This window comes from Paramisgurnus dabryanus, chromosome 19 (genome assembly GCF_030506205.2).
Source record: "Paramisgurnus dabryanus chromosome 19, PD_genome_1.1, whole genome shotgun sequence".
Taxonomy (NCBI): Eukaryota; Metazoa; Chordata; class Actinopteri; order Cypriniformes; family Cobitidae; genus Paramisgurnus; species Paramisgurnus dabryanus.
In genome coordinates, this window is record NC_133355.1 from 3,135,173 (window position 1) to 3,150,036 (window position 14,864).

Genomic DNA, 14,864 nt, shown 5'->3' on the forward strand with positions numbered 1-14,864 from the left:
ATTGGGTGACTCAATTATCAGAAATATAATCAACAGGGACTCAACTACGTGCTGCCTTCCACAAGCAACCGTTTCTGATGTAAACAGGGAACTTCAGAACATTCTGATGAAACATAAGACTGTAAATCGAGTTGTCATCCATGTGGGGAAGAATGATATTCACAAAGAGCAATCTGAACTCCATAAGAGGGATTTCAAAAAACTTTTTGAAACACTCAGAACAGTGAAAGTTCAGCTGTTCATCAGTGGACCACTTCCAGCAAGAGGAACAAATAGGTTTTCACGTTTGCTTGGACTTAATACATGCCTGCAAAAAACCTGCAACATAAAAGGACTGAACTTTATCAACAACTTCAATCTTTTCTGGAGTCAGAGACAACTATTTAAACAGGATGGCATCCACCAAAACAGACTGGGTGCAAGAGTGCTAAAGGACAATATCTATTTCTCCCTTCATCATCCTTCAGCAGTGTGTGCCAATCCACTCAACCTGAACGGCACACACACACCTGGACAGAGAATGAATGACCACAGGACTTCTCTCCAGCACCTGAATGGACATGACGTTGAAAGATCCCACAAGGACAGAGATAACACTACGCAGCTACAACAACCACTGCTCATGGACACAATCTCAGCTGAGTCATGCCCACAGAGCTCACCACAGTCAGACGGTGTGACAACTGGAAGTACAACCAGGTTGTGAGAATCAGCAACGAGTGAGTAACCGCTGATGTATATGTATGCTGTATTGATCTAAGGCAACCATTGTGTACTCTGAGTGTGTTAAAGGTACTAGGCCCCACTGTGAAAAGGAAGTGTGGGAGAGCCGGGAAACAATCGGAGGTGCGAACAGGAAGACGACGTAGGAGCTGTAGCTGTAGGTCACCTGGCCCTGCGGATAGAAGAAGTGTGGGTGAGCCAAACGGGTAGCAAATAACACACAGGGGTTGGACTGATTTCTATCATTCATTACCATACTGTTTCTCCTGCGGTGGAAGCAAAGCTCAACGGGCCTCACTGACCGGTCGAGGCTAGGTGGCCCGCCTAGAAATTCACGTGAGAGTGTGCCGAGTGCTGTGGGGTGAGTGAACTTATCTTTTGGTGTTTACACAAAGCTTGCTGTGTGTGTGCAGTATCTTTAGTGACAGGAACCGCCCCCGCCTCGGACGGCTCGTGAGGAAGGAACAACACGTTGTGGCTCGCGCCCCGTGTGAAGAAGAGCTTAGATCTATCGGCCCCCCTGTGTGTTAGTATTAACCAGTCTATTTTTGGAGCAGACAGTGGTGAAGTCCAGCGCTACGTGCAAGTGAGTAGCAAATTCAGTGTATCGTACGGAGTTCAGGTCACGGCATTCTCTTTGGGATCTATTCCACAGAAACCTTTGGTGTGTGCGGAGCCTCATCGAGAGTTCGCCCCAAACTGTGGCCCCACGTGTCCAAGCAAGGAGGGAGAGCCAGGGAAGCATTCGGCTCCGCCACATCTGACCTATTAGTCCCTACGACACCCCGAAGGCACAAGCAGACGGGTGGAGGTATACGGTACACGAACACTACCACAAGGGCCCACTGTCTGCAGTGTACGAGACGTTCGTACCTGTTGAGTAACCTATTTGTGTGATCCATTAACCTACCTGTACTTGCAGCAACGCTCCAGCTGGAAACCAAACAGCGAAGAGAGAGAGAAGAACACTTACCTTGGTCCTAGTGCACCGCCTCGAAGCTAACGGACTAGTCCAGCCCCGTGAGTAACTTACCTGTGTGGTACAACAGTTCTGTCTGTGCTTAAAGCAACGCCCCAGCTGGAAACCGAACAGTGAAGAAAGAGAGAAACACTTACCTGTGTCCTAGTGCACCGTCTCGAGCGAACGGGATAGTCCAGCCCCGTGAGTAGCCTGTCTGTGTGACGTGTCTAATTGTCTGTGTTTACAGCAATACCTGGGGGGGGAAGAAACGACCTGTGGAGAAAGAGTGTAATACTTACCTTTACCCTCATACGTCGTCCCGAGGAGAGAGAGGGGCCCCGACTGGAAGAACCTAAGGGCGTAGGAGAGACGGGTGAAAAAGCCGGCAAGTGAAGTCCCGTGCGAAATATCTAGTCCACTTACAGTGTTTTACTTGTTTGCCTCCAGGAGGAAGCGGAGGGCGCCACGGATAGTAGGATCAAGCCAGGAAGGAGCCTCTGCCCCTATCCCCTGGTCCAACCTGCCCCTGGAGACAAGAAGATTTCTATTAGTTTTAATTGCCCTTTCCCCTTCCCCTTTCTTCTTTTTAACTATTTAAATAAAGTTATACTTTTAACTGTAGTATACTCGTCTGTCTGGTCATTGGAGTGGTCTTGGGTACCTCCTCGAGGTGGAAGTTAGAGAGGGGCGTGGCCTTTAGTTACCTTTGGGTCCGCCCCCGGCCGTGACAAGTGTCTTTAACTGTTTAGAAGCAGATCTCCTAAAAGTGGTAAATTCATCACTTATCTCCGGGACTTTTCCAAAGTCCCTTAAAACTGCAGTTGTTAAGCCCCTCCTGAAAAAGAGCAACCTGGATAACACTGTATTGAGCAACTACAGACCGATCTCAAATCTTCCTTTCATAGGCAAGATCATTGAAAAAGTTGTTTTCAATCAGCTGAACAAATTCTTAATTTCTAATGGTTACTTTGACATTTTTCAATCTGGTTTCCGACCACACCACAGTACAGAGACAGCGCTCATAAAGATAGTAAATGATATTCGCCTCAATACAGACACAGGCAAATTATCAGTGCTGGTGCTACTCGACCTAAGTGCTGCTTTTGACACTGTCGATCACAACATACTTCTTGACAGGCTCGAAAACTGGGTCGGGCTTTCTGGGGTGGTCCTAAAAAGGATCAAGTCATACTTAGAAGGGAGAGGTTATTATGTAAGTATAGGTGGCCATAAATCTGAGTGGACATCCATGACATGCGGAGTTCCGCAAGGCTCAATTCTAGCGCCACTCCTGTTCAACCTGTATATGCTCCCACTAAGCCAAATAATGAGAGAGAACCAAATTGCCTATCACAGTTATGCAGATGACACTCAGATCTACTTAGCTCTATCCCTAATGACTACAGCCCCATTGACTCCCTGTGCAAATTCATTGATGAAGTTAACAGTTGGATGTGCAAAAACTTTCTTCAGTTAAACAAAGAGAAAACTGAAGTCATTGCGTTTGGAAACAAAGATGAAGTGCTCAAGGTGAATGCATACCTTGACGCTAGGGGTCAAACAACTAAAAATCAAGTCAGGAATCTTGGTGTGATTCTGGAGTCTGACCTTAGTTTCAGTAGTCATGTCAAAGCAATAACTAAATCAGCATATTATCACCTCAAAAATATCGCAAGAATTAGATGCTTTGTTTCCAGACAAGACTTAGAGAAACTTGTGCATGCTTTCATCACCAGCAGGGTGGATTATTGTAATGGCCTCCTCACTGGCCTTCCCAAAAAGACCATTAGACAGCTCCAGCTCATTCAGAACGCTGCTGCCAGGATTCTGAGCAGAACCAGAAAATATGAACATATCACACCAGTCCTCAGGTCTCTACACTGGCTACTAGGGCTGCACGATTCAAGCTAAAATGTGAATCCCGATTTTTTACATGGGAATTGAGATCCCGATTCTCTCACCCGATTCTCTTTATTTTAACAAAAACATTTATTATGCACTTAACTAAAAAATGTGCTACAGGACTTTCAGTTATAATAACGTTTCTTAAAAGTCTCTTTTTCTTATTTTAGACCCCTTAAAATTTAGAATAATTTAAAATTTATTAGCTGTTAAATTGCACCTGTGCTTTTTGTACTATCAAACTGGCCAACCTTAAAACTTTAAAAACACTAACGTTAAACCTTTAAAAGACTAAAAGATCAACATTTTGAGGCATCGGAGAGAAACGCAGACATGTAACAATGTTCCCCTCGTGCGAAAAACCCTTTCTAATGGGGAACGCAAAGAGGCCGTTTCTCAATGTGAAGGCTGCAGCCTCTCTGGAGGTCGCATTTCTAAACTGCGCATCATAAAGACTGTCTAATTTCAGAATATTAACAATTAACGTTATAAAGATGACTAATATTTTTAGTTAATAATAAATTGTTGAAGTATGTTAATGACTTGCCAATGTAATGCTCCGTTAACTCAAATGAACCAGGCTTGATGACGTATACAGCCTGCATGCGACCTCCTGAGGTTGCAGCCTTCCGATTTAGAAACGTACGGAGCCTGAGGTAAATAATTTCCTTGCCTTTTTTCGAAACCAATGTTGTTGCATCTTCACTTTCTCCGTCGCCACCAGGATTTTCCACAGTGACACTCGTTTATCCTCTCTTTTTTGTGAAAATTGCCGCTCCAGATCCACCAAGTAAACGACTGTGTTTAGGTCTGCCGCCTTGTTATACGTCACGCGAGTGACAGCGGAACGCCGCAAATGAGATGAGAGAGAGGAGAGAAACGATCGGGTCTGATTGGTGAATGAATAGGGTTTGGTTTTACCCTGTATGAGTGTGTGTTAGCAAGTTTGACTGATATTCTTGGGTTGTTGTAATGTAAATACGTGAACACTTGAACGCAGAAACTGAATACAGGGAAATACTGTAAATGCAAGTGAATCGCCGTCATTTAAAATGAAGATCGCCTATATGTATGAATCGAGATCGTGATTCTTTTTCGATTAATCGTGCAGCCCTACTGGCTACCAGTTACATTTAGGATTGATTTTAAAGTATTATTAATGGTATGTAAATCACTCAGTGGACTATAGGACCTCAATACATTACTGATATGCTCATTGAATATAAACCCAACAGATCACTCAGATCATTAGGATCACATCAGCTAGAAATACCAAGGGTTCACTCAAAGCAAGGAGAGTCAGCTTTTAGCTATTATGCCAGTCGCAGCTGGAACCAGCTTCCAGAAGAGATCAGATGTGCTCCAACAGTAGTCACATTCAAATCCAGACTCAAAACACATCTGTTTAGCTATGCATTTACTGAATGAGCACTATGCTGCGTCCGAACTGATTGCACTATATTATATATGCACTATTTTAATTATTTTCTATTTCTCTTGTTTTTATTCTTATTTTTAACTGTTTTATACTTTTCCTGTTTTATCCTTTTTCACACATTTCAACAGTTTTTATTAAAATCACATTTATTTTCTTTTAATTGATATTTTAAATTCATGTATCTTTGATTTTTTGTTTTCTCATTTCTATGTAAAGCACTTTGAATGAACTGTGTGTATGAAATGTGCTATACAAATAAACTTGCCTTGCCTTGCCTAACCAGCAGTCTCGGTTCTCATGAATTTATTATTTGTTTTGTTTACTCATATTAAGTTCCTTTGTTTAATCTTAATGCTGAATATACTTAATATATACTTTTGTTTAATCCTAATGCTGTACTAGCACAGTGTCTTTAGTACATAAAAGAGAAAAATTCAAGTATTTTCCAAAGCGTGTTTAATCATAAATATGATCATTTACACATTTTATTTTATGTTTGCATCCTGTTAATGTAAAGGAAAATACTGAGGTACAAACAGTATCTGCCAATATGCGTTTATAGCATCCATTACCATTTACACGTATTGCAAAGAATTGGTACTTTTGCACAATTTAATTTTTAATAAAGTGTAAATAGCAACTAAAGCTATATGATTTACTGAATCACGACCTAGGGGGCTATGGAACTGTTTGAGACACAGGGCAGGGATTGATCCATGTTAACACCCACAAACAACACCGTGTATTAACACTAAACAAGTGTTAAAGCATGAAATATTTGTAACTGAACACCAGATTTTAACACTGGCTGCCCAACACTAAGTTTTTATCACTCAATAATTTGCTGTGCATATTTAGTCACTTCCGCACACATTCAAAGTGCCCTCCCCTGCCTCCATTTGGAGTAGTAGAATCATGTAGTTTTCTCTTAGCCGATCAGGGGAGATCAAGCTATCTCACGGATATTAACATCAAAGCATCTGACCAATCAGTAGGGGCCTGGAGCACCTCAAACACAGCCATCTTCCAGAAATCAAAAATATTACTTTTTTGAAGCTGGCTTCTCCCACAGCAAAAGTTATAACATCATAACTAAACATGGTAAGTTGATATAACTCACAAATTATTTGGTTGAATAGTAGTGCTAAAGATATATGCCTTATAAATGTATGTTTTCAATTATAGTTAAATGGCATACAAAGGTACTTATTGTTAGTGTGAGGCCTAGTACTGTGTGAATTGATTTAAATTACTAAATATTGGTTTGTGATAAAACACAATTGTAAGCAAATATAATTGGTACTAACAGTAGTTATGATATGTATTTTCTGTTTTAGTTATGTTTTTATATTTTCTATGTCAATACTCTTTTTTTTCCAGTAGATCTACATTACACTGTTACTGATTTCCTTAACAAATAAATGAGAGTTGGTTTAATATTAAGCATATTTCTTTTGCAGCTGTCTGCTCAGCAGCTGAGAAGAGGGGTACCATTGTTGTTCCTGTAAACCCAGTCAAGCCAGTATCAGTACTGCAAGACCATGTCTCTAAATAAATGTTCCTTGCAGTTTGTGCCTAAAAATGTTCCTTGCAGTTTGTGTGTGTTTTTTACCAAAAATTCACTCTCTATATTTTATTTTACCCTAGACAGGCAAGTGCTCATATATGGTAACTTCGTTGACCTTGATTTGCAATGCAAAGGTGAAAAATATTGTTAATTTTTTTTTAAAGAATGTCCTGTAACATCCCCCATTAGCTTTCTGAGGTTAAAAATTAGAATTTCCAAAGATTTCAATGAGTGCCCTATAAAGGGTTAACCACCATCACCTGTCATCAGTTAATTATTGTCATTTCCCTCACCTGTGTCTCTGTGTATAAATTCCACTTCCTCGTTGTACTCCTTGTCGGATCATGTTTGGTGTTGCTGTTTTTCCATCGTAATCGTCATTTGTTTATTAAAGTTTTAGTGTTTTGTTAAACGACTATCTATTTTATATTTAAATGTAATATTCCTCAAAATGTATGCATGGATATGTAAGAGAATAATAAAAGTGTTGTTCATAATATTCTTTAACAAGTATTTAAAAATTAAGTCAGGGAGATGTTGGCTTTGCTAGTTGCTGATGAATAACAGTTGTGAATGATCACAACGCATCTAAGCAGCCATGTTACAGGAAAATAAGTGAACATTGTCCCAATGTGAAGTGAGCAGCGTATGTATTATTAATCACAAATGTGCTTCACTCTGAAAACTAAATAAATAGACATGATTTAAGTACTGTAGCTTATGTACATGCAGCAATTTGAGGGTTTTGTAATTATGTTATAGCATTGTTTTGTTCATACAGTAAAATGCATCAACGGTTTTAATGGCATGTATTTTGAAAAAGTTTTAAACCATTTACTCAAGTATGATTTCAGTACTCTTTCCACCCCTAGAGTTTAAATGTGTCTGCATTGTGTTTTTACATTTATTCATATGAACACCTTTATCCTTAACACTTTGCAAATTATTCAAACATTTATTCACACAATGTATTTACTGTGTATCAGATTTGACAATATGTTTTTGTGTTTTTGTAGTTTGGATCATGGAGAAGAGTTCAGAATTACTGCAGGACCACGCAAGTGTATGTTTACACACACACACACACACACACACACACACACAAACATACACGCACACACACACCTTCTGGTTTCCATGTTTTGTGGGGACATTCCATAGACGTAATGCATTTTATACCATACAAACTGTATATTCTATTCCCCTTACCTACCCCAAACCCTAACCCCAACCATCACAGAAACCTTTCTTGTACCTTAGATTTTCAATAAACATCATCTTGTTTGATTTATAAGCTTGTTTCCTCATGGGGACATCAAAATGTCCCCACAAGGTCACAAAAACACTGGTATTCCTATCTTTGTGGGGACAATTAGTCCCCACAACGTGATAATTACCAGGTACACACACACACACACACACACACACACACACACACACACACACACACACACGTTTTGTGGTGTTTTAATCTGTTCTCTTGTGTTTAGATGCCTGTGATCTCACACTGGATCCAAACACTGTAAACGCTGCTCTCATACTATCAGAGGACAACAGAAAGGCGACATGTGCGATATCCCCTCAGCCGTATCCTGATCATCCAGACAGATTTGATTATTTTTCTCAGGTTCTGTGTAGGGAGAGTCTAACTGGATGCCATTACTGGGAGGCAGAATTGAGCGAGTCAAGCGCTATTATATCAGTGACATATAAAGACATCAGCAGGAAAGGAAAGAGTAATGACTGTTTCTTTGCATTTAATGAAAAAACATGGAGTCTTGAGTACATTAGTGTTTACTACATTGATCAGAACAATTATATTGACCATTCATCCTTTCGTGCTACTCATGGTAATATGTTTAGATTCATATCTGCTCCTTCACCTCGCTCTAATAGAGTAGGAGTTTATCTGGACTGGTCAGCAGGCACTTTGTCCTTCTACAGTGTCTCTGATACACAAACACTCACACACTTACACACGTTCAACACAACATTCACACAACCTCTATATGTTGGATTTGGGGTTGAGGATAAAGTGTCTCTCTGTGAGCTAACAAATCTTTCATCTCTCGATGTAAGTCTAATACATTATAAGAAGAGATGGACCCATCCCAGTGAATTATTCACAAGAGGTACAGATTCAAAAAAGACCAAATTAAGCATCAATAATTTTTTGTTCAAATCTGGCTGGCCAGAAAAAATCACCCGGCCCAGATGCAGGATAAACGACGGCCCAGAATTTCCCCAAGTACACTGGCCCATGTCTGGGTGCTAAACATGAGCAGACACTGCCAGCTCGTGTAGATATCACTATTGTGAAATACACATAATCGGAACACAGCTTGTTCCTTTTAAAGTACTAAGACTAAAAGCAAAATAGGACGTAATTACTGTAAGTATTACCATACACATGCTATTTCATATTAATTATACATGGTAGTATTGTTTGTTTAACCATATCAGATACATAATTGTTTTACTGTTTAAACTCACCTACTGTATGTGTCAGACAACGCTCTACTATAAGCACCACCACACTCATTAATACAACAGTATGCATCTCCATGAACAGTAAGAAGCCTTTCACAATGTTGTTGTTGTTGTTACAGTATGATAACAGTTATCATCCTGTCAGTTTAATATGAAGGATCCTATCTTAGATCCTCACGTGCAGAATGTTTTTATTATTGTGTTTTTAGTTTTATTCCTAACCATTTATTTACATAATCATCATAATAATTTTATAATCATTAGTTATACATATGTTTATTTGTTAATTCAATATTATTTTATCATTATCAATTTCATTATGATCATTTTTATCATTATATTATCATTTATTCATTCATTTATTATTCTTATATTTCTATATTTTATTATATTATTAATTCATTCATTCATTATATTTCAATGTTTCATATGTCTTATTGATTTCATTGTTGTTCAGTTAATGAATAGATCATTTAGGTATAAATTGATCAACTTTGTTAAAAAGAAATTACTCCATTCAGTGTTAAAAGATGTGGTACAGAGATGTTTTAAAGAAATTTGAAATACATGAGTGTATAATTTTGCTATCAGAAGTGAGCATGTTATTAACAGATTTAGTATTATTATTTTATTATTATTATTATTTGAGTATTATTTTCTCCGAATTAAAAAAGTAATTGATTTTTTTCCCTGTTCAAGCCATTTTACTCTAGCTCTTATAAATGCTTCTTTTGCTTTTTCTATGTACAGATCATTAAGATTTTTTGTTTCACTTTCACTTGGGCCCAAGCACCCTATTGTTGCAAGGTGCAAGGACCCTATTGTATTCTAAAAAAGAAATAAATTTAGTCTAATGTATCATTTTGAATCTGTAATTTATTTTTAGCCAATTCTTTACTATCATTAATTTATTTAATGAAAAGCAATTTTTAATAAGTCTAATTTTGATGCGACAAGATGGGGAAGCTTGATTGGTTTCTGTGTTGTAGGATAGAGGGTATGCATTGACGTCATTTTTCCACGTGACGATGCCGGAACTCGCCCCATCGAGTGGCAAACATTCAACAAAATGGCTGGTTTTCATAGGGGCTGCTGCGAAAATGCCAGTAAAACTGATTATTATCAGCTTAAATTGAATTTAGTTGGACTTGATAGCAGAGATGGACAATACTTTGTTACATTAGCTACATTTTCAAAGCATATGTGCTTTATTAGGATGTTTGTATTGGGAAAAACATTACTTCACTACAGTCTAAAGCATTTAATCATACTGTGTATTCTTTGATATTGCATATTCAATTTTATTTAATACCTAATTACATTAAAATTGTGTACTTTTACCTAAGTAAAAGTATGTTAATGTACTTAAATATTAAATGTAAAACAAACACGTGTATTTATGAAATGTAATAGAATAAAAATGATGATAATATGCTTTGGAATGTATGAACACGGATAAAATACAAATACTTGAAAAAAGACTTTTAAGTAGAAAGTAAAACCTCTTGATGTGACCCTAGCAACTTATCACCCACCTGTGGTCTGTGGACGTTGGCATGAACGATCAATTTACTTCACCGTTCAATGTTTTTTGTCAGGCTGTAAAACGATAGCTCCGAATTCTTGTTAATCTGTTAGTACAGTCTATCGCACAACAGCTTTTTCCTATTTCGACGCATTTTCACCGTGTTTTCGCCGATGTCACACTGTACTCAATAGGCTTTATGCCCAGCTGCACTACTTCCTGAACTTCAGCCAGCTCCTTGTTTCTTGTCTGCCATTATTGGACAAACTGATTAGTCCACTGGACACACCTGGATTAATCAGTTTGTCCAATAATGACAGACAGGAAACAAGGAGCTGGCTGAAGTTCAGGAAGTAGTGCAGCTGGGCATAAAGCCAATTGCTGCTGCTCTGTCTTTTGCCACTCAGTGGGCGTAACCGCAGTCCCTCTCGCCGACAGTGACGTCATGTGCATACCGTCTATAGGAGCAAGGAAGCATATTGAGAAGCACCAATGTTAAAGTCCTGTCAGAACTGGCACAGAAAATCACATACGTCAGGTGATAAAAACTGTAACTAAAACTCTGTTTAGAAAATGAATCCCATCCAAACTGGTCTAAAGACTAACCGCTGAAAAAAGGTTTCAATCTAATTTAATAAAATGTTTTACTGATACCATATTTCTGCTGTGTTGGGTCCCAGAGTCCCTACTTTAAATTCATCTTTGTGCATAATAAAAGCATATGCTACATACAAGTTGTTGTTGTGACAGTAATTTCTTTATGCTTTAAAACAGCATGAAAGCAATTGCACATTTCTTCATTTACTATTGACTGAATATGCAAATCAGTCCATGCCTTTACTTATGTAATTACACCACCTCGAACAATAGATATAAATGTAAATAGATTCGGCAGTTCCAAACAATAGACTGTAAAAAAAGATGAACAACGTGACGTCGCTTCCTTCCATTGTAATGAATTGAAGCCAAAAATGTCTGCCCATGAGACACTGTCATGTTACGTAAAAACATCAATTCGGAGCCAGGGCATGCACAGAAGGAATCGTCCGCAGAGCCAGAGCCCAGTGCAACCACTCCAAATATAACGACACACCCCATTTCTATAGAATCTAATTTCTAGCTAACATTAAACTTAAAAATAAAAAAATTAACATCAGCGTAATAACCACTACATAAAATGACCAAAACCATCTCTCTGAAGTTTTATTGGAAGTGTACATTTTTACTCTTTTATATTGTTCTGATGTTAAAAGGTTAAAGCATGCACACTGCACGTGTCAGCATCACAGAAGTCAAACTGAAGTTACAGTGCTGCGATCCATAGAAAATATCATCCATTTGTTCAACTGTGTTGATGTGATTGGTTATATGTTTCCCCGCAAGCAAAAACAAAGACATTGAAATGATGGCTGGCTACTATAGACCCAATGTAGTCCGGCTATGAGTAACCCACTCTACCCTAAGTAACCTTGAATTTGGTTATGCCATTTGTGCCAAAATAGCTTGAATAGCTTGAATATGTATGATATGTTGTTGTTTGTGGTGTAGGACAAAAGGCTTGTGTATTGTTATGTGAGTTATGTGAGTAGTTATAACGGGCCAGCATTCGTCAAACTTTTATGACCCCCTCCCCCACTCGCTGACAGGTGCTGTCTGACAGCTCATGTTTGACAGGGGGGCGGGACCATCAATCAAAAGCTGTACAAGTTGTCAACTTTAGACAGCGAGTGCGTAATCATTTTATGACCGGTCATTTAGCGGGTTTGTTTATTCCTGAGTGTGTTTTATGTCAAGCCTATGCTGTCATGTTTAATGACAGGTTGTGTTTTTGACATTTGCTGTCTCTATCTATCAACCCCTCCTTTCTCACAAGCCCAGCATTCTTTCACAGGGGTGCGTGTTGTAAGCAAGTAAAGATTTCTAAAACTCAATGTTGGTAAAATAAATCACCATTACGGTGTCAAAAAGTAAATGTTTATTTTAGATTTAGACAAAAAATGAACAATGCTATGATTAAAACTTTTGTTTGTAACATCACAAGTTATTTAATTAAATATTCCGTATACGGGTATAGTTTAAGCAAAGACCTGAGCCATTACTACAATCTTTAGACGATAGTCTAAACTAAATAAAATTTGTAAACGGTTCAGGAATTCCGTGAATCTTTTCATAACCTGCTCTATAGTTTCACGCGTATTAAAGATCCGGCGGTGACTGACAAAGCGCCGGGTGTGTGTTCATATATGCCGTTTTAAATTAACCTTAATAAATGTAATTCTGTCCACTATGGCAAAATATTGGGTTTATTTTAGATTTAGGGGATTCTTTAACCAAGGCTCTGATTAAGACATATGTATACGTGCACCGATGGTGCCAGAGAACTTATATCTGACGTTAATAAACTTTTTAAATGTTTTTAAGACGTCTTCAACTCATTTTAGGGGTTTATTTTTAATTAAACGATTCTTAAAACATGTGTGAATGTGTGTATATTATACAAAGAGTCTTATATTGTCTGCTCTGACAAAAATAAAGCATTTGATTGTAACAAATTATTTAATGAAATATTCAGTATGTGTCAGGATTAGGGGACACAGAACACGAACCCAGATGCGGACGTTTAACAACAAAAGGAATTTATTGACAATAGGGAAAAAACAAAACCCACGAGGGGGCAAAACATGACAGGGAATCACAACACAAAATTGACACTGAACAAAACACTAACAATAAACTTCTCAAAAACATAAAACTGACCAAGACTAGAACTATTAACTACTCACAAGAAACCGACAGGATGCGACAAGACGAACGTGCAACGAACAGCAAACACAAGGACAATAAATAGGGACAAAGTAAATTACATACACCTGGAAAATAATCACGAGTAAGGGAGCGGGGAAAAAGTGACGAGACCCGGGAAATGCGTGGTCGGAATAAACCAATACTACAACCACACATTTCCCACATAGAACATATGTACTGTCAGAACCCTGCCATCAGGGCCGGCGCCACGAGGGGGCGTGAGGGGGCGTCGCCCCCTCACTGGCACTATCCCGCCCCCTCAGATCACCATTAATGTTGAATGGGATTTTAATGATAAAATGCGCTATTTAAAAATCACGTTTGCCTTTTGTATTGTCTTCCTAAAGGGAATTTTAAAGTCTTATTATTTAACAAAACAAAAAAACAAGTGTGCATTCTACCGTGACACACGCCCACTCATGTATAGCCTATAGGCTTGTTCGAATTCATCAGGCGAAGACGTCAAAATGCCGCGAGAGCGAGACGAAACGACACTTAGTATGATTTCTCGAATCGTTCTCGCGGTACTTTGACGTCATGTGGTTGTTGGTTCTTGCAGCCGCGCCTGAAGTTGAACAAGTTTGTGTTGACGGCTTGAGGCACGCCGACAATGAGCCCGCGTTCTGAGTCTCAGAGGGAAATCAAGATGTCGAAGTGGGAAATTATATAAAAATTTACAGACAGGAGTGTGAGAGTGACCTGGGCCTGCCCTGTAGCAATGGATATATGGAAAATAGCATTGGAAGTTCTACAAACCGGAATCCGGATTGTCACACATCAATTAATGCCGTGGCGTGGATGAATTATCGGAGCATTTCAGGTGCAAAGATCCAAATATTCGGCTGTCATTAAGTCAATTCGGGCACCATGAACTTCAGCCAGACTGTACATAGTTTTGAAAAGTTCAGATGTTCATGTTCTTCAGCATCCTTGCAAGTCAACGTACAACCAACAGCCTATTATTGTTCTGCATTTAACGTTAAAGGTAAGCCTGTACGATCTCTCTCTCTCACACACCTGTTTATCAGGAGTAAATAGATAAAAAACAGACATTGTTAAATTTATAATTAACGAATTTGAATTAGCCTATTCTACAGCATAGCTGTATATGTAAACGAGTTATTGTCATTTTGCTATTGTGGTTCTCTAGCTGCTTAATCGCTAGCTTGGTGCATTACTTGTGGCAGTTAAAATAACTACGTTGTATGATCAAATTGAACCAAAATGTTGATAAAATGTTGCGTTTGGACCGTTTTTGGGCTGAAAACCATCAACTCTATTTGCCAACACTGCCCCCACCATTACGTAAAATTTATTTCTACCTCTGGGTCTGAACTTCTGAGTAGTGTTGTGCTAATATGTGACTTTAGGTATGCGTTTTTTTTTTGTTGTTGTATTGTTTAGAGCTCTGTACGTTGCTCACTATAGCTGTAGTTTTTGTGGTTGTATTACA

At 38.6% G+C, this 14,864-nt stretch overlaps 1 protein-coding gene across 1 annotated transcript in view; it reads left to right on the plus strand.

The window, feature by feature from the left end:
* The window catches only part of LOC135774222 (NACHT, LRR and PYD domains-containing protein 3-like), a 217,626-nt gene extending 207,761 nt beyond the window's left edge, over positions 1-9,865 (plus strand). The window contains exons 9-10 of the mRNA XM_065284180.1: positions 7,608-7,654; positions 8,082-9,865. Coding sequence (XP_065140252.1) covers positions 7,608-7,654; positions 8,082-8,866 — 832 coding nt within the window. The 3' untranslated portion in view covers positions 8,867-9,865. The remainder of the gene's footprint in view (positions 1-7,607; positions 7,655-8,081) is intronic.
* Positions 9,866-14,864: the final 4,999 nt, after the last annotated feature.